Source organism: Megalobrama amblycephala, linkage group LG9 (genome assembly GCF_018812025.1).
Source record: "Megalobrama amblycephala isolate DHTTF-2021 linkage group LG9, ASM1881202v1, whole genome shotgun sequence".
NCBI classification, from domain to species: Eukaryota; Metazoa; Chordata; class Actinopteri; order Cypriniformes; family Xenocyprididae; genus Megalobrama; species Megalobrama amblycephala.
The window spans coordinates 31,047,715-31,069,441 of NC_063052.1; the positions used below are offsets into that span (position 1 = coordinate 31,047,715).

The 21,727-nt window shown below is 36.1% G+C and overlaps 1 protein-coding gene across 5 annotated transcripts in view; it reads left to right on the plus strand.

Annotated features, from left to right (window-relative positions):
* Positions 1-21,727, plus strand: part of nrg2b (neuregulin 2b) — a 90,345-nt gene that overhangs the window by 59,714 nt on the left and 8,904 nt on the right. For 4 of the 5 annotated variants that reach the window (XM_048202777.1, XM_048202771.1, XM_048202773.1 and 1 more), the window contains exons 4-6: positions 6,611-6,731; positions 12,233-12,291; positions 17,443-17,466. In XM_048202777.1, the coding sequence (XP_048058734.1) occupies positions 6,611-6,731; positions 12,233-12,291; positions 17,443-17,466 (204 nt within the window). The remainder of the gene's footprint in view (positions 1-6,610; positions 6,732-12,232; positions 12,292-17,442; positions 17,467-21,727) is intronic. The other variant, XM_048202772.1, reaches the window with a different exon arrangement.

Genomic DNA, 21,727 nt, shown 5'->3' on the forward strand with positions numbered 1-21,727 from the left:
GAAACACTACGGCTGTGGGACTAATACGCAATACAGACACACAGGCATTGTATCCACCACCCGTGTCTGGGAGGTGGAAGTGCAGTAAAAACAGGTACTGTTTGTGAATCTCATATTAAAGTGTAACTTTTCAACCTGTTTTGTGTTGTTACAATGTTGGTAGTTATTATATGTAAATAAACTATGCTTACTTGTTCTCCTTGTTACCTGGACCAAATTCATGTTTATTTGTCAGCAAAAGTCTGCCAGATGACACAAAATGCTTTTGACAGCTCCAGGGCTTTTGTGAAAACTACAGATTTTACTTCCGCATTTTTGTATCCCTTACTACAGACAGTCTGATCAACAGAGGGTTATTAACAGAACAGTTATTGTATGAGAAGGTTTATCACTGAAACTTGTATCATACTTTGTCTACTCATTTAACAGCATTGTGGTAAAAATAAAACACTATGGCAACTATAGCTTTCTTAATTGTATGCGATGGTGTTTTTCTTCAGGGGGTTGGGTGGAACTGACTGAATGGCAGTTTCTTTCAGTTTTTCCCCTCCGTTTGGCCAACAACACTGTGTTCATGGTCATCCAGTTTAAAATGTTGACTACAAACACAGAGGTTTTTCAGATTTTCTGTCATGGCATTCATGCAGCCTTTATCTGCTGCCTACAACGTGCTGGATCCTTCACTGGAAACTGAAAGTAACTCACGCTAAACATTAGGGCTGAGACAATACATCGATTATCGATTCACAATACAATGAATATGGAACGATTCTGATATTGCGATTCTCTCTCGAATCATTTCTAAGCTTATTTTTTAACAGCAGATGGCACTACGTGCTTTAGAAACACACGTGATGTTACTCTGCTAGCTTCCAGTTCCTTTACACACAAATAACCATTGATAAAGTTTGAAAAGGTTGAAGCGATTTACTAGGTTGTTTGCAGTGAGCTGCTTACATTAATCTCCCATCATGAAAGCATTCTGAGTCGAGGTGAAAGTGTGTTTAACCGCTTACATGACTCAGCCGAACGCACGAGCGCTCTCCAGCATTCTTCTTTGTGAGCAATTGAGTGTGTGGTTAAAAACTAGCCTAGAGCGTAATCTGCTGTTAAAACTAAGGTCAGAATCGATTTGAGAGAGAAAACATCAGGATCGATCCAGATTCATTGTATCGCGAATTGAGAATCGAGAATCGATGTATTGTCCCAGCCCTACTAAATGTGTACTCTTTGAATTTATGCACCCGGGATCAATACAAGTCGACATTATTACAAATAAAAGTTTTCTGAGAAGTATTTCCTACTAAAGCAAGGCTGTATTTGACTCTGGTCAAGCGTATCCAAAGCAGACTGGTGGGAGTGGCAACATAGCCAGTGTAAGCTTTCCTACCTATTTGGCAAAAAGGAAAACAACAACTTTTTTTTCTTTGTTTTCTCTAGTCAGGTAGCACAGATTTCTACTTTATAGGCAGCCAAGTTTCATTGAAAGCCCATTTTTCCAGCGGTGTAGTACTCCTTTAATCAACACTTCCCAGCTCTTCTGCACACACCATATGTGTTTCTCTCACAGTAACACACACATTCACACTTTCAATTTGGGACAGGGCTTTAGACATTGGCTATTTTCAGAATAGCATACTAGCATACTACTCTTATCATTTCTGCAGTATAAATTACTACTATGTACAGTATGCACATTTGTATGTATGTATATGTGTGTGTGTGTGTGTGTGTGTGTGTTTAAATATATATATATATATATATATATATATATATATATATATATATATATATATATATATATGTCTTTTGTTTGATAAATTACAAGGAGAAATTATAACAAGAAAATTCAGATGTTTCGATTTACCCCTGGAAGTTCACGTATAACTGGATAGGAACCACAGACCTACAACATTTGCCACAATGTGCAGTATTCATCAGAGCACACTATGTTCAATACTGCATTCCACAATGCCGAGGTCTCAAACTGGTGAAGCAGAGCTGTTGGAAGAAGGCATGGAATTTTTATGGGTGTAAAATTATTTATTGTCATCAAGGAAAAGCGACCGCAAATACTTGCATAGCATATCAGCAAAAGTGTTTGGAATGTATGATTCCTATTTCCATGATTATTCAAAGACTTTCCTGTAACAATAACATTGTTTTGGTCGGTTGCCATGGATTTCATCAGAGTTGGTCCATCCTCCACAGACACGAGCATTGCAGGCTGCTCTCTTGATCTGTGACTCGTGAGGGAAGGAGTTGTGATCGTGTCAGTCCGTCAACATCTGCTTATAAAGTGCACAAAGCATATGACGTCAGTTTGAGAACCACAATGCATCTCTTCCATGACTCGTAGGTTCAAATTGTCAGTTTTTGGGATTGACAACCACATGTACTGACGTCTGATTCACACGGGGCGTCTGCGTTAATGCTTCTCATTTACTTTGAATGGGTGACGTCATGAGTTGCCAAACTGAATTGTGGGATCCATTGCGTCGCGCCACTGGCATTGCTTGCGGAAGAAGTTGAAAAATTTTCATCTTTTCAAGCGCCAACGCAGGCGTCAGCCGATGAGATTACCTTATGCAAATACACTAGTGCAGATGCTAGCCAATTGCGTTCACGCCGAAACCCTGTTTGAATGCAGCGTCAGCCGGTGTTCTGAAACACGCACGCTCGGGACTGCACATGCACATTGACTGGTCTAGCCTGAAATTTTTTTTTTTTTTTTTACGCTATTTGAGCATAAACACCACATTTATAATACAGTTGTTGTTAGATTTCATTTCAAATATGAAATTTAATCGTGAGCTTGGTGAACAGCTTTGGAGAATTTGATGTTTCCCCATTCAAAGAGATTCGAGCTGCACTTGCATTACTAAAATAGCTGCCCGAGAGGCATTTCAAATATGTCTGCAGAGTGAAAGGGACTGTGGCGCAGACAACTAGTGGTATAGTCCGGTCCTGTTCACACAGCGTGGATTTTCAGAAAATGCGGTTGCGAGTCCTGAAAATGTACAGGTGTGAGGTCAGTTATAGAATGCAGTTGGCACTCCCGTAATTAACTGAACTGTGTGTGAACAAAACCGTATTAAGGACTCAAATACAGAACTGCTGCTGTGTGAACATGGCCATTATTAAATCACACTGCCAAAGTTAAGACATTTTTACTCAAATCCTCATGAAATATGAAATAACTACTAGACAATAGTGTAGTATACCAAATGTTTGAATTGTTTGCATAATTCTTTCTGCTTCACATACTATTTTTAATAGGCAGAATGCAATATAAACTGTGCGGTATTGAGTAAGCATTAATTGGTAAACCATCTCTTTCTTGACTTTTTCATTTTAATTTGACATAAATTGTATTAAAATAAGAAAATAATTGACTTCTAAGATGATGACTGGACATGCAACATAATGAGGACATGTATTGTAGCATACTGGTTAAAATATTAATTGCATATATAAAATATTTATTTTTATAATGTTTTTTGCTGTATTTTGTTGCAAACATATATTGTTAATGTATATAGTCTTATTAAAATTTTAAATTTGCTTTTATTTTTAGTTTTCATTTTCATTTCAGTTTAAATTTTAGTAATTTTTGTTATAATTTTGAAATATTTATTGCATACTGCATGCAGTTTCACGTATTGTCTTTAAAGCTATGTATGGCCCTGCTTACACCTGGTATTAAGATGCGCTTTGGTCGATCGGATCACAAGCAGACGAGGGAGACGCATTCCTTTCAACACCTGGTGTTTTAATCCTTCTTTTTTGTCCACTTTCAACCACTTCTGTCCTGATTTCTTCAAGGGGAGGGTCTATGGGCGGGTCTAATGGATGAAATAAGCTCATGCAATTTACACTGACATGACATACACATAAACATACAGAGAGCAGCAGCTTTCATCTCTGATCTGACAGCCACAAGACTGGCCAAAAGATGAGTGTGTGTTAAAAATCAGGAATGGTGAGAGAACATTGTGCTTGGTACATTTTTCGTCTTCAAACCAAACTTGGGTCTTCAGCGAAAAAGTTTAAATCCCGTCTGGCTAGCGCGCTTCCCATAATGTTTACGTATTAGGTCAGTAGGTGGAGAGCAGGCGGTCTTTTGTGGCTGTTCGAACACATTCGATCATATGATGTTTACACTAGGAAAGCAATCCGGTCGTTTTCGAATGCCTATATGTGTAGCATGCTAGTATCCACCCCCCCATGTCTGTCACTCTTGACTATCTCCGTCTGGCTCTTTGTCCGGGCAGCCATTTGAATCACGGATTCCCCGTGTCTCTGGCTGCAGAGATCCAGATGTGATGTGCGCAGTTTGATTCTGCGTGACTCTGACACACTGCAGAAAATCTAAAAGCTTGGCGTGGCTGCGAGCCAGCGATGCCTGCGAGAACATCCTCCCATCTGCCATGTGTATTTGGCAGCGTGTGTCTCACTCTAGTTTATATACAGAATGATACAGTGTTTTGTGGAACAGGGTGTGTGTGTGTGTGTGTGTGTGTGTGTGTGTGTGTGTGTGTGTGTGTGTGTGCCTGCAGTTTCAGTTCTGTTGCCATGTTGGAGAAATATTTAGCAGTGCTGCAGACAGATACAGAAAAGAATAATTCTGATACTCTGATGTTAATTGAGGAGTTCATCCAAAAAATCTGTCATTATTTACTCACTCTTATGATACTTGATGTTTAGTGCTTTTATTGAAGCTTAAAAGCTTCAATTTCCATGGAAGAAAGAATGTGTTTGAAATGGCATGAGGGTGAATAAATTAGGATAGAATTGTAAAGTTCGAGTGAACTGTTCCTTTAAGTTACTCTGAAGTTTGAAAAATATATTTATTAACTTTAAAAGGTGCCCTAGATTATGTTTTTAAAAGATGTAATATAAGTCTAAGGTGTCCCCTGAATGTGTCTGTGAAGTTTCAGCTCAAAATACCCCATAGATTTTTTTTAATTAATTTTTTTACCTGCCTATTTTGGCACATCATTATAAACGCGCCGTTTTTATGCTGCGGCCCCTTTAAATCCCGTGCTCTCCGCCCACAGAGCTCGTGCTTGCCTTAAACAGTGCCTTAACAAAGTTCACACAGCTAATATAACCCTCAAAATGGATCTTTACAAAGTGTTCGTCATGCATGCGGCATGCATGCATCGGATTATGTGAGTATTGTATACTGTTATATTGTTTACTTCTGATTTTGAATGAGTTTGATAGTGCTCCGTGGCTAACGGCTAATGCTACTCTGTTGGAGAGATTTATAAAGAATGAAGTTGTGTTTATGCATTATACAGACTGCAAGTGTTTAAAAATGAAAATAGCGACGGCTCTTGTCTCCGTGAATACAGTAATAAACGATGGTAACTTTAACCACATTTAACAGTACATTAGCAACATGCTAACGAAACATTTAGAAAGACAATTTACAAATATCACTAAAAATATCATGATATCATGGATCATGTCAGTTATTATTGCTCCATCTGCCATTTTTCGCTATTGTTCTTGCTTGCTTACCTAGTCTGATGATTCAGCTGTGCACAGATCCAGATGTTAATACTGGCTGCCCTTGTCTAATGCCTTTTATAATGTTGGAAACGTGGGCTGGCATATGCAAATATTGGGGCGTACACCCCGACTGTTACGTAACAGTCGGTGTTATGTTGAGATTCGCCTGTTCTTCGGAGGTCTTTTAAACAAATGAGATTTATATAAGAAGGAGGAAACAATGGAGTTTGAGACTCACTGTATGTCTTTTCCATGTACTGAACTCTTGTTATTTAACTATGCCAAGATAAATTCAATTTTTCATTCGAGGGCACCTTTAAATGTTTAACAAAATTCTGTTGTCCAGGTTGATAAAATGAAAATTTGATTTGCTTCTGTTCTACTTTTCAAATCCAATTCATCCCTCTGTCTATATAATGTTGGATGTGTTCAGAAAGTTATCTACTATTTTTGAAGAAAGTAAATGCAGTGTGTACACTGTGTACATTATGCAAATTGTTTTATATGGAATACCTGGGCAAGCAACGCCATTTGCCAAAAAATAACTGTTATTTTAGTATTATTGGCATACTATTATAGTTGTTATTAATGTGCAGTGCCACTATTATGCTTTTTCAGATATTACCTTTCATGCATTGTGTAAAACAGCTGTTCGTGAATGTAAACGAGTCATCAGCAATTCCAGTCTGACTTCTTGTTACAATACCTACATAACAATGTAACAAATTCGCATAATGCCAGCCTGCTGTAACCCACAATGCAATATATTTGCACTGATTTTTAACATCTCCTTTTTGACACAATGTTTGATTGAAGTGCCCCAAGAATTTTTTTATATATTTATTTCTGAGATGTTAACTGGATGCTACACATACTGTAGTAGTACAGCCATGTGACAACAATGTAGTATAGGACAGTTAACGTTTCAGTGAATACTTCTGCATTCTGTTTCATGTGTTATTTATTGAAAAGTAGTAGGCAGCCTATGGTAAAACAGCACATATTTCATTCTGAACGTTTTTCATGATGTCAACTAATGTATGATGCTCATCTCTTGACTTTCTGTGTGTGTGTCCGTATGTTTCTGTAGTAACCACCACATTGTCTCCGGGCTCAAGTCACGCCAGGAAGTGCAATGAAACTGAGAAGACCTACTGCGTTAACGGTGGAGACTGTTATTTCATACATGGTATAAATCAGCTGTCCTGCAAGTAAGTTACACACATTCATAACGCATTCATTTGATCTGATCTCACTTCGACAGTCTCTAAACTTTATATTAATTTCATTAGTCTGTTCATGGGCTTATATTTGACTACACGCAGAGTGTTTATTGAAACATTGGTTCGACATCACCAGACTCCAAACAGGGGTGTCAAATTAACATTTTAATCTAGATTAAAACTATTAAAAATTAATGCAACAAAAATTGATAGCAATTTTGATATTTTTGACTATATATAACTTTGCAACTACATGTCAACTAACTCTCATTAGAGTATTAGTAGACTGGTAGGGTTACAATAAGTTGACATGTAGTTGTTTAATAGTCAAAATAAAGTCTTACCACAAATTCTGCAGTTCAGACCAGTTATTTTAGTATTATTTATATACTATTATATTATTTACTAATATTTTGAATGATCTTTTTTTTATTATAGTTTAAGTTTAGGTAATTTTGTTGTGTGCTTTTGTCATTTTATTATTTTTTTATATTTCTATATAGCTAACTTATTTTTTATTTCCGTTTTAGTACTTTTAGTACTTGAACTTATTTCAGTTCATCACTAAGGCATTTCTAATGTTTTATAAGATTTTATTCTAATATTTATATTTGACAGAAAACTAAGATTTTTAATAGTTTTACCTAACGCTATCAATACTGCATCAGAGAAATTCAATAACCACCTTCTGGAAATGTGTGATTGTGGGTAATTTGTTTTGTTAAATCAAATGTGTTAAAGGAAATTATCCCATATTTTACTCACCCGCAAACCATCCTAGGTGTATATGACTTTCTTCTTTTAGCCAAACACAATCAGAGTAATAATAAATAATATACTGTATCCTGGCTCTTCTCAGCTTTGTTATGGAATTGAATAATGCCTGAGTTTTTGAAGCTTCATAGTTAAAACTTTATAAACTATAATCACTGGCTTCCAGCAATGGCCATACACGCGTTCACGAGAGAGTTACGTGGTTTTCGTGAGAGGCGTCCATTCTCACCTAAGCTTATGTTACGCCTACGTCATACATCATACGTAGGGTCAGAGGTCACCCTTCTGCCAGAACTCGACTCTCTCACAGTTGCCAGAAGCCAGTGATTATAGTTTATAAAGTTTTAAATATGGATATTTTTCTTACAAAAACCCATCGCTTCACTTCAGAAGGCATTTATTAACCCACTGGAGTGATATGGAGTACTTTTATGATGGATGGATGCGCTTTTTGGAGCTTCAAAAACTCAGGCACTATTCAATCCTATTACAAAGCTGGGAAGAGCCAGGATATTTTTTAATATATCTCCGGCTGAAAGAAGAAAGTCATATACACCTAGGATGGCTTGAGGGTGAGTAAATTATGGGATCATTTTCATTTTTTGCTGAACTATTCCTTTAAGAAGTACAGTAAGAGCAGTTATATGAATGTTAAATTCAGATTCAAAACTCTACATTCTGTTTGCTGCCTCAATTCAAATTCAGGAATTTAAAAGGCATTTTATTGGTTTCTACATGGCACACAATGCTGCAACGTATAGGATCCTGAAACAGTGTAAGTTATGATTGTTTGGACCTTTACTCTGAACGAAATTTAGACACTCTTGTAACATTAAATGAATACTGCTGGTCTAGAGAGAGCCAGAGAAATGACTGTGTCTGAGGGTCTGGAGGAAGGGGAAAAGGTTTGCCGTGTCGTCTGTCAGGTCTGTCGATGTATACTGCCGCGTTATCAATAGTACGCTGAGTTACTGCTCCCCTGTGATACCACGGACACAATGCTCCGTTCTTATCAGCCATTTCGGACAAGGCAGCTCAGATTTACGGTGTGTGCGGCAATTTTTTAAAGGAAGAGAAACAAAGCCATTAAAGCTGTTTAAAGCTCAACCCCTTTGGGGAAGATGTCATCCTTTAACTGTGACTCGTCAAGTCGATCTCTTTAATTTACAGAACAGAGCATCTGAAGCGGATTTAAGGGTTAATGGCCTTCAGGGAAGCACGGACTGATTTGGAAATAGTGTGTGTTACTCTTGGCTTTCTTGACACAGTGATTCACTTATTTGCCTGAAAGTTTGTCTTCAACAGCGCTAAAGCTTTACTTCACAGTACATGTGGGCGGTATGACCAAAATCTTTTACCAAGGTATAAGACATTTTATATCATGGTAACAGTATCAAGGTAGTTATTTTTGGTGGAAATTCAGTGATTTAAATCATTTACTAATGAATCATACTTCTTCTCATTGATTACTGTCTCTTCTGTTTTCTTTTTATGTTGAAGAGAAAATATATAACATTAAACAGCATAAAATAAGTTATACATGAAAAATAAAAGCAAAAAAACTAAAAGGAAAAAATATGTGTGGAATTAATGATATATATATGTATATATGAAATATATAAAAAAAATATATTAATGATTATATATATATATAGAGATTAAAACTGTTTTTACCTCTCTTTGGATAATCAGTGGAGCCAAAAAGTACATTTTCCCACAGTAAAAAAAATGTCTTGAACAATGAATGTTTTCATTAACTAATTTAGCACAAATATATTGACTGCAGTATAAAAGGTTTTAGAAAAATCTCTACCGGTTGGTACATTTCTACTGTTGTACAGTATTTCTATGTCATACCTCCCAACCATATTTCAGAGGCAATACCTTAACATGTCATCTCAGTGTGTGTGTGTGTGTGTGTGTGTGTGTGTGTCTGTTACTGTAGCTCCTGAGGCAGATGAAATGCAGCCTGTCCCATTGACCTCTGCAGTAAATTCTGCAGACAGGCTGAACAGTGAATTCCCCAGTAGAACTGAACTCTAAAATAGCCTCAGTATATAAATAATGAAAACTTGTGACTAGACTAAGCTTTTGGCACCATCACGAAGCTTTTAGTGACTTTATTTTGCTCCTGTTTGTCTTAGGACATTCTCCTCATTAACCTGAGATATAGACGATCACAGAAGTGGAACTGATTGGCATTTTATGAGGAAGTAAAGATGTAAAGCTTTGATTATGTTTGATCTACAGTTGGCCCAAAGAGTATTTGGACACCTTCGGCATGCTTAAAATTGCATGAATTTTATTGCATTAGATCACAAGTCAAGCACATAAATGATGCTACTTTCCCTAAAATATGACCTTTAAACTAATGGTCATTTTTTTGTAGCCATTGGTCAGGTCAGGATTGCTCAAGTATAATGTTAGAGGTCACATTACAGGCTACAGGAAAACGAAGTGTACTTCACACCACTGTTTGCCACTAAATCCAGTCTCAGCTGAAGTCATACACTCCTATTAAGTATGAGAAATAGAAATATGAATGTGCATATCACATTATATTATTATTATATCATATTATTGATAATTCAGTGCCTATTAACCTGTCATTATTACACAGCTGCCTGAAATGCTTGAATCTGATTGTGGCATTCCGAGGTCAGTTATTCCCCAATAATGACTGTCCTCAATAGCAATGCTGTAGAATGCCTCTAATCCGGGTATTTGAGGTCGGCAGCTCTTTCATGTCTAACTTATCACTCCGCAGATGCACTCTCAAACGCAGCTGGTGCCTTCTTGAGCCTCAGTTATCTACTCTATTTACTGTAAAATGAAACCAGAGGACTTCAGTATTAAAAGGGTCCTATTATGCTTTTTTACAACTTTCTTTAGTGTGTAATGTTGCTGTTTGAGCATGAAAAAGGTCTGCACAGTTACAAAGCACAATGTCACTCCAAAGGGAGTTTCTGAACTCCCTGAAACACCTCGATTGTAGTCTTGAGTTTTCTTCCGGGAATGAACACGTCACGAACACGTCACGTCATTTAAATAATTCCTGCCCAAAGCATTTGCAAAATAAAGGCGCAAGTCCTGGTTGAGTTAGTTAGTAGTGTGTTGAAACTCACGGTTATGGTAAGGGGCGTGACATTTCCCAAGCAAGCTTGAAACGATTGACCAATCGCAACACACTCTTCCAGCCGACCAATCAGAGCACACTGCACTTTTCGGAAGGAGGGGCTTCATAGAGACAGGAAGTAAACCAAGCGTTACTGACAGACTGGGAAGAGAGGTGCTGCAACCATATCAAATATGTGAAATCATACAGTGCGTCCGAAATCGCGTACTGTCTGAGTAGGTGCTATATTTGAATTTAAACACACTTCACGACCGTTAAAATGTATGTTCTATATAGTATGAGTATGTGTAGTCTTACATTGTAAGATGTGTACTACACATGTGTACTACATCTGCCATGTTGTCATTATCATGTGACCTACCAGCGTCAGTTACGTCACTTAACCTCCATTCATAAATCCTCATGGGATAGTAAAGTAGAATGCGCACTTTAGAATCTCGCCGGAAGTAATAGGACTTTTCGCCTACTGTTTTTTGAATACTATGTATTCAGGCATACTATTCTGTTGGCATTCTGTTTTTCGCATACTATATAGTAGGGAAGAATTCGATTTCGGACGCAGCGATAGTCTTTTTTGAACATTCAAGCATGAAAACCTATGGAGCCTCTAAGGGAGATAGGAGGAAAAAATATATTTCAATGCAAAAGAGTTAAAAACTTAAAAACTTGTGTTTGCTTGTAAAGAACAAAGTTTTGCGAGGGGAAACGCAAAATTTTTCCTCTCATATATTTCTCCTTCACCATGCCCCTTTAGGGGCTCCGTAAAAACCTATTCTAGTAGACCCCAAAAACAAAATCAATACTTTGAGAAAAAAGGCATAATAGGTCCCCTTTAATAGCAGGCATATGGTAATATTGTTGAAGTGTTTGTGTATAATTGTTTTCCATTATTATATGATAATAAACAGGTACAATTTTAAAATGGTTTCTTCTCAAATCGATATTTCATCATTATTTATGTGATAAAAATCTGTGTATTAACAGATACGACTGTACATTACCCTTTAAATGTCCATCTTGTTTGAACTTGTTAATTCGTCTCAAAATCTCAGCTCAAAGCTGCTTGCAAGGAACTTATTTAATCATTTTCTAAAGATTTCAGAATTCATAGATTTAAACGAGCATATTTTTCTGTGTACGTACTTCTCCAGTAAGACAAAAACGCCCTAATATTTGATTGTGGCCCAATGGAGGATTGAGTTTTTGAGGGTGGTAAGCGCCCCCTTGAGGAATTGCCACCCAATTGAACCATCCGAACGAATCAGTTCACTAAAATGAATCGGGCTTCCCAACCTACATATCATTTTTGGAGCCATCCAAAAAATGGCATGAAATGACATGAGCCCTCTTTCCTCAGGTTCAAACCCCTCCAGTGACATCACAGCGGTGACATCTTCAGGTGGAACAGCTCACAGGGGTTGTTCTCTGTTGTTCTAACTGCATGTTTCTCTGCTCTCGTCTCTCTCTCTCTCTCTCTCTCTCTCTCTCTCTCTCCTCTTCCTCCTCATGTCTCTTTCTCCTCTACCCCCTCCCTCTCGTTCCTTCCTTCTCCCTCTGCGGGTTTGTTTCCCTTCATCAGGTGTCCAAATGACTATACCGGTGAACGCTGTCAAACCTCCGTTATGGCCGGTTTCTACAGTATGTCCATTTCTTCTTCCTGTCTGTTTGTCTATCTGTCTGCTCTGAAGCTGCACGTTGGCTATGATGTGTGTGCATGTACGTGTCCGCTTGTTTGCCCATTCTACGTTTTTATTGGTTTATTAAGTAGAAATTCATGGATGTGAACAGATTTAGTATGCATTGATACATTATTAAAGACAGAATTTCACAGAAGGATAAAGAAAATTGGGGAAGAAGAGGATAATTATAATGCAAGTGAAACAATAAAGCATGTTAACATATAGAGATTAGGTTCCCATAAAGCAGAATTATATTCAACAAGAAAGAGTATAGTTCATCAAACAAATTCATGGCATTTTTGACAGGCACTCATTGTTATCATTTAAAGGATTGTTCTGGTTCGATACAAGTTAAGCTCTGTGTCGACAGCGTCTGTGTTCACAACAAAAATGATTTGAACTCAAAAATTGTATGCAGCAATGCACTTAAAATGGAAAACTGCACCACAATGAACTTTAAAATACACAAATTATAAAGAAAGTATGGCTGCAAGACTTAAAGGCACAATATGTAATTTTCGCCACTAGAGGACGTTTATTCAAAACAAAGGTGTAGCTTGATGACTCTGTGAATGAGCGTGTGGATCATGGGCGTTGTCGTCTTCAGCTCCACATCCGATGGAAAGCAATCCGATGGACTCGGGCAGAAATCATGTTCATGGGTGAGCTAATGTATTAAAGTTTGACTAATGTTGGGTCGAGAGCCGTGGGAGCGGGACAAGGCCGCTGGAGTGAATGCTAATGATAGACACCTGCGATGCACACCGATCTCGAGTCCAGCGGAGCTTTCATTATGCTTTTGCTGCTGTCGGCCGCTTCTGCTCTTTCCGTGGCGTATGTGGGGTAACGCAGCACAGTTTTACAAAATACATTTGGGTGTGTTGGAAGTTATGTTATAATGTTACTCTGTAATCTAGATTAATATTAGTAAAACTGGAAATCGAAGATAGTGTGGATATGACGTCATTGACAGGCGATGCAATGACACGGTCCTGGTTAAAATTGCTGATTTAAACATTGTTGGAAACTTTTGGGATAATGTAATTACAGAAGTCAACTAAATATATAACATTGTTCTAGTGGTTTTTGGATATTTTAATTAAAAAATATATATATATTGTGCCTTTAACAATATACAATACTGTTCAAAAGTTTGGGGTTGGTATGATGGTTTATATTTTTGCAAGCCTAACCAAGGTGCATTTATTTGGTCAAAAATATATTCTCTCAACATCTCTATTGGAATATACTTTAAAATTTAATTTATTTCTGTGATGGCAAAGCTGAATTTTCAGCTTCAGTCTTCAGTGTCACATGATCCTTCTGAAATCATTCTAATATGCTGATCTGGTGCTCAAGAAAAATGTCTTCTTATAATCAGTGTAGAAACAGTTGTGCTGCTTAATATTTTTTGTGGAAACCATTGATGTGTACCAGGATTCTTTTGATATATAGAAACTTTTGATCAATTTAATGCATAAAAATTAAGTAAATTTCTTTCAAAATAAATAAACAAATAAATAAATCTTACTGAACCCAAACTTTTGAATGGTAGTGTACATGTATACATGAAACCAGTGTGATACAATTGACAACTAAACATGGCTGTGCAAAGCTAAAACCTGTTATTTCATGTCATCTTCTGTCATGCATGTAAAACCATTAAAGGTGCCATTGAACGTTTTTTTACAAGATGCAATATAAGTCTAAGGTGTCTCCTGAATGTGTCTGTGAAGTTGCAGATCAAAATACCCCATAGATTTTTTTAAATTAATTTTTTTAACTGCCTATTTTGAGGCATAATTAGAAATGCGCCGATTCAGGCTGCGGCCCCTTTAAATTGCGCGATCTCCGCCTCCTCCAGAGCTCTCGACTCTATCACTGCATAAACAAAGTTCACACAGCTAATATAACCCTCAAAATGGATCTTTACAAAGTGTTCGTCGTGCAGCATGTCTAATCGCGTAAGTATGTATTTATTTGGATGTTTACATTTGATTCTGAATGAGTTTGAGGCTGTGCTCTGTGGCTAAAGCTAACATTACACACTGTTGGGAAGATTTATAAAGAATGAAGATGTGTTTATGAATTATACAGACTGCAAGTGTTTAATAATGAAAATAACGACAGTCTTGTCTCCGTGAATACAGTAAGAAACAATGGTAACTTTAACCACATTTAACAGTACATTAGCAACATGCTAACAAAACATTTAGAAAGACAATTTACAAATATCACTAAAAATATCATGATATCATGGATCATGTCAGTTACTATTGCTCCATCTGCCATTTTTCACTATTGTTCTTGCTTGCTTACCTAGTCTGATGATTCAGCTGTGCACAGATCCAGACGTTAATACTGGCTGCCCTTGTCTAATGCATTGAACATGGGATGGCATATGCAAATATTGGGGGCGTACATATTAATGATCCCGACTGTTACGTAACAGTCGGTGTTATGTTGAGATTCGCCTGTTCTTTGGAGGTCTTTTAAACAAATGAGATTTACATAAGAAGGAGGAAACAATGGTGTTTGAGACTCACTGTATGTCATTTCCATGTACTGAACTCTTGTTATTTAACTATGCCGAGGTAAGTTCAATTTTCAATTCGATGGCACCTTTAAACCTGAAAAATTTCACATGATACACCTGAATAACAGAAAGGGGCTGCTTACACAGAAATGTAGATCAGTAGTTCCATGGGTAAAAGGACAATTTAGACAACTTTTCAGCTCCAGTTGACTTTAGTCAAGGTAGATGTTTTATTTAATGTAATGCGGATTAAAACAAGGCTGTCATTAGCTGTGTTTCCACCCCCTATTTTTATGCGCATTTTGGGATATTGCATAAAAAAATGCTGGATGGAAACGCCAAGATGCACATAAATTTAAAAAATGCTCTCAAATGAGGCGGATCATTTTTTTTATCCGATAAAAAGACATGCACCTAAACCACGATGGAAACACATTTACCGAAAAAATCCCTCGATGCGCAACACAAAACTCACATGACTTTGCCTCAACAGTGGATGTGATTGGATAACCGGACTAATCAGAGGATCAGTTTCATTGCACAGCATCTCAAATGTTGGTTTGATAATTCTGAAATGCCTGAACCAAAGTCTGTCATCAGAATGATTTTGTATAATTTCCTCCCAGAAGTGTCTCACACGATTGAGCTCCTAAACACCAGCATCCGACAGCGTTTATTGTGTTTCTTCTGCACGCTCTGAGACGCAAGTCAAGAGCCACAGTTTCTTCCTCGATTGCAGCAACTTCCATTTTTATTACAGATATTTTGCGCCAATTTCCTAGGAAGTGATGATTTTGTTCTCTTGAACACATGGGATGAAAACGCTGCTTTATTCGCAATGTTTTATGCAATATTCCAATTTTGCGCACCATTTAAATTCTCAACTTTGGATTAAAACATAGCTAATGTACAGTTGCATTTTGTAGTTTATTTGGGGGGGGGTATGATGTATTTTGATTGTTTTGTCTGCAGGACAATCAAGACAAAGATTCACAGCAGCAGTAAAATCCACTAAAAATATTACATTGGACATCTATAACATACATTTTTGTGTGGAAGAATTACTAGAAATGTTTGTATTAAAAGAAATATGTCATCACATATTTCTGCTTTCAAATCCTGTATAAGTGCATTACTGCAAACAGAACTTTTGCTCGTTTTTATAAATAAAGGTTCTTTATTGCCATCAGTGCACTGTAAAAAATATTTTTATGATTTGTTATCAGAACATTTTTTCTTATGTCAAATCAACTAATTGTGATTCAGATAACATAATATTTTGAGTTTCTGTTGATTAAACCAATTGCCTTCATTGTATTAACTCAAATTTTTTATTTCAATGAAATTTTAACTTATTTAACAGGTAACTTATTTTTTTAAGTTAAACCAACAATTCTTTTTTACAGTGTGGTTCCAAGGAGAAACTTTAACATCCATGGAACCTTTTCATTGCACAAAAGATTCTTTACAGTGTAAAAAGGTTCTTTATCATTTTAAAATGTTCTTTAAACTAAGAAAAAAAAAAGTTTTCTTTTAAGAACTACTGACTGAAAGGTTCTTTGAGGAACCAAAAATGACTCTTCTATGGCACCTATGGAAGCTTGTTTCCACCTTGAAATGAAAAAAAAAGGTAATTGTAACTTTATAAGACACAGTTGTGAGTTACGACTTAGTTTTTACATTTTTTTATTTAGTGGCAGAAACTAGCTTCCACAGGCATCACTGCGAAAACCCCCATTTGAAACTTTTACTTTAAAGAAATCATTTCCACAGATGCTGTTGGTAAATCTTAACTTGCTTTGAGCCTGGAACATTCATATGAAGTTCTGGTTGTTAAGTAATATTGATGCTGTTGTCTTTAACAGTGCCTGAGGCATGATGCATGACCTCTAACATTTGACCTCTAGAACCGCTGCTTTCCAAACAGCGGTAGATTGCTAGAGGAGTCCTCAGTGTTGCCAGTATCACGCATGCCGTAGGTGTGTTTATACATCTGCACATTTGCAGTGGAAGTTGAATAACATACATGAAAATGTAATAATGTGACTAAAAAAAATCCATCTGTTTGTCATTTTGCATATAAATCATTAGAAACGACATTAGTTGTGTCTACATTCATCTGTACTTCTTGTGAGTCTTTTTGTGTTGTACATTGTGCTTTTCTGTTTAATGGTTTTTTGTTTCTTTGTGTGTTTTTTTGTCTTAACCTTAAACCAGAAATGAGGTCTAGTAAATATGGCAGTAAGTGTGGCTGTCTATGTGTCTGCATGTGTTTGTACGCTTGCTTACATGTGATGACCAAGAAAGGAGTGTTGTTGTTTGTTTATTGGTGTTTTTGTTCATTTTGTTTCCGTTTTATGGGGAATATGGAGTTGGCCAGTGTGTGTCTGCATTGTCTGTCTGTTACTGGAACGTACAGTCACTCACCTCAGTGTCTCAAAAACAAACCAACCAAACAACACCACTGATCGCATTCTAGTGAACCGCCTCTATCTGAACAAGTGGACATTTTTACCTGAAACCTGTTTTCTTGTTTTTTCCTTTTTTTACATTGTCAACTTTCTGCATTGGCAGAGCATCTTGGAATTGAAATCATGGGTATGAAGTTATTATTTGTTTGATTCTTTAGATTAGGTTCATGACATAATTTGCTGACATAGTTTTAGCATATCACATAAGAACTCGTCTCGTTCTATTTTCTCTGTCCTATATTTGAACAAGCAAACACATTCCCAGCTTCTGATTTACTTTTTCAGCTCTGACAAAGCGACACTCATTTTAGGAGTATAATGAAACGCATCAGGCAGGTAGATCAATATTTATAGTATAAAACGCATATTTCAGATTCTGTAAACGTAATATCAGTTCAATTTTGTGTTGACATGCCAAGTTGTGATATTTCTTGGCAACCTTGATATTGTTGTTATTATTATAAGAAATGTAGCAATTCATTAAAAAAAATCATGTCTTTTATTAAAACATCATTTTTTAAAAGCCATACGCCACTCAAGGCCAGGCGTTACAGCGATTTTACCACAGCTTTTGCTGTGATAAATTCTCAAACATAAACACATTATGAACTTGTTAGAGAAGTAAGATGTCTAGAATAAATTGTAATTCTTCACTCATTTCTTAACCAGTGTTTCTGACTTGTTTCCCAGTAAAAATATCCAAACACAAAGATTTAATGTTTGATTAACATTAACGATTCTTGCTTTTTGATCAAAAATACAGTAAAAAAAATATTGTGAAATATTATTACAATTTAAAATAACTGTTTTCTATCATAATATATTTTAAAATGTAAATTATTCCTGTAATGCAAAGCATTTTCCTTCATAAATTATTCTAATATGCTGATTTGGTGCTTAATTATTAAAATGGTTCTTATTAATATCAATGTTGAAAACATTGCTGATTAATATTTTTTTTTGTGAAAACAATTGTGCATTTTTTTTTCAAAACTCTCTATAAAAAAGTATAATAAAAAGTCTCCTTAAAAAAATGACTGACCCCAAACTTTTGAAGGTAGTCTGTCACGGTTTCCACAAAAATATTAAGCAGCAAAAAACGGTTTTCAACATTGATAATGATAAGAAATGTTTCTTGAGCAGCAAATCAGCATATTAGAATGATTTCTGAAAAAATGACACTGAAGACTGAAGCTGAAAATTCAGCTTTGATCACAGGAATAAATTACATTTTAAAATTTCTACAGTTTTGTACTATATTTTATCCCTTTTGATTGGTAATGTATATCTTAATTTAATTTTGCTTCTCAAGTACATTTATGGATGTTTATTTTTTGTAAGCATTTTTTTCTGGAAAACAACACAAATATACTGATTAAGAACCTGATTTTTTTTTTAAAACGTAGCGTTTTCATTTTCTTTTGCATACAACGTACATATCAGGGAGGCAAGTGAGGGGTAAAATGAGTGTTGCCCATCTCTTCTCCTGTCTCCTTGTCTGCACCACTAGAGTACATTAGCCGTTGGTCTGGGTACATCTCGCTCTCCGTTTTCTCTCTCTCTCTCCCTCTCTTCGTGTACTCTGATCTCTGTTTCCTGTAACAAGCATGCAATGCAATATCAGTGTCTGACTCAACCGCCCCCCCCCCCTCTCCCCCCTGCGTTTCTCTTTTATTACACACTCATCCCTCTACTGTTTGGCCCTCAATTCTCTTCTCTCCTTCCTCCCGTCCGTTTTTTCGTTCCCTTCCTTCATGTTCTGTATGCTTCCTCTGTTGCTGCCCACGTTCAGCACCCCAGAGGATGTTTCGAATATTCTCATTTTCAAATATCAGACCCAGATATAAAAAATATGTTCAACACATCTGTATAGACGGTCTTCATAAAACCTGTTCATTTAATCAAAACAATTCTTGGTGTTTTTCACCCAATCAGTTTTAAATTCAACAAGAAATGGTTGACTTTTGGTTGAAATGCGATATTATTTATGTGTAATGTGATATTTCAGAGTAAAACAATAAATTAAATGTGTATTGAAAAGAGGCAGTGCAAATTATAATGAAATCTATTAATAATAATATTAGGTAACACTTTAGTTTAGGGTTCAAGTCTCACTATTAACTAGTTATGTTGGCTTGAGAAAGCCAATATATTAAAATCCTATTTTAAACTTATCATTCTTCGGAGACTAAATGTTCTGACTGTGAGCTTTAATGCTGCACGCATAAGTACAAGACATTGGGCCTGTTATGGAGTTAGTTGTTATATCTTTTCACGCTGATCGGACTTACAGTCTTCATATAATTAATAATCAAAAATAAGAAAAATCCCTTAGACTTACATTGGCTGAGCAAAAATGCCCTTTAGTGGTGTAATTCTGTCCACTAGAGGGAGCCTAGGATAAGAAATCCTCTCGTTTACTTTCACTTTCAATTAGTTACAAATAACCCTTAAGTAAAAACATTTAATTGAACACCGAACAGACATGTGCTTTGGCTTTCTCAAGCCAACATCAAAGTTTGTTTACAAACTTTAGCTGCTAGTTTCGTATTAGCATGCATATTACTGGGATATTAACTGTTTGTTAGTACTTATTCTGCATGACCATATTCTACATCCCTTAATCCTACTTAAACTTAACAACTACCTTACTAGCTATTAATAAGCAGTTTATTGAGGCAAAAGTCGTAGTTAATAGTGAGAATTGGACCCTAAACTAAAGTGAGACCTAATATGATTATTTTAATGTTATTTCTTTAAAATAATGTGCACTGATGAATCATTCATAAGATGAGAAATCTGCATTAAGAAAAGTAAATTAGGTCCGTTTTGATTTCATGTTTGAATTTGACCGGTTTTATGAACAACCCTCTCTGAAGAGCTCTTATAGAAAAGCAGTTTGTGTGTTTTAACTCTATTTTACAGGCATGCTTTATGCAAGACGTATAAGCTCAGACATCATAGGATTATATATAGAATAATGCATGTGATGTGCTTTCAGAGGGGCAGAGATTTCATTTTATGAACACTTCTAGCCAAAAACTCGATTTTCCAATGTTGCACAGGATGGTTTCAGTCCTGAAGGTAGCCAAAAGTTCTCCCACTGTTTCAGCATAATGTGCTTTATGTGAAACCCTGGCAGACAGAGAAAGCACCACAGCTGTGCCCTTCCCATGCTGCCGAGCACCTGATATCAGCCATCTGAAATGTTTTTAGAATGACATCTCATGCACCTCAGTACCCCTAAAACATGAAGTTTTTAGATTTAAAAGGATTGTTTGCCCAAAAAAGACATTATTTACAGACCCTCATCACCCTGTATGACTTTCTTCCATGAAACACAAAAGGAGATGTTTAGCAGAATGTCCAAGCTGCTTTCTTCCACACAATGGAAGTGAATGAGGACTGGGGCCGACAACTCCAAAAATGACAAAAAAGCACCATGAAAGCATCATAAAAGTAGTTCATATGCATTGTGCACTATTTTACAAGTATTCCGAAGCCGTTCGATTGCTTCGGATGTTGTTATTCACTGAAAATCTTGCTCGACAGACCAAGTCTCCATTCACTTTTATTATATGGGACTTCTGCTGTGGGGTTAAAAACAACCCAAGTTGGGTTGAAAATGGACAAACCCAATGATTGGGTTGTTTTAACCCAGCGGTTGGGTTAAATGTTTGCCCCACATGCTGGGCAGTTTTATTTAACCCAACTTTTGTTTAAAAATGACTATATGGCTGGCTTAAAATTAACCCAATTAAAATAATTAAATTTAAAAATCAGACACATAATTACTAGATGCAATAATAATAAGGTGAACATTAATTCATAACCAATTTAATTTTAATAAATGTTAATTTCCAACATATTTTGGGTTTATTTAAGCAAGCAATACAGTAATTTTTAAACAATAAATAAAACTACCCAGCAGGTAGGGAAAACATTTTACCCATCCACTGCACTCTAAAAAATGCTGGGTTAAAAACAATCCAAGTTGGGTTGAAAATGGACAAACCCAGCGATTGGGTTAAATGTTTGCCCAACCTGCTGGGTAGTTTTATTTAAACCAACTATTGTTTAAAAATTGCTATATGGCTAGCTTAAAATGAACCCAAAATAGTTGGGAAATTAAAAACCAGATGCAATTAGAGGCAACAATAATAGACGAAAGCTGAATGTTTATTAATAAGCTTTAATATTTTATTAATATAAATGTAGTAGTTTAATAGTTTATTAATATAAATTTATTAATAAGCAATTTAATAAATGTTTATTGTTTAATAATTATTCATTGAACATTAATAAATGTTCATTTCCAACATACTTTGGGTTAATTTTAATTAAGCAATACAGTAATTTTTAAACAATAGTTGAGTTAAATAAAACTA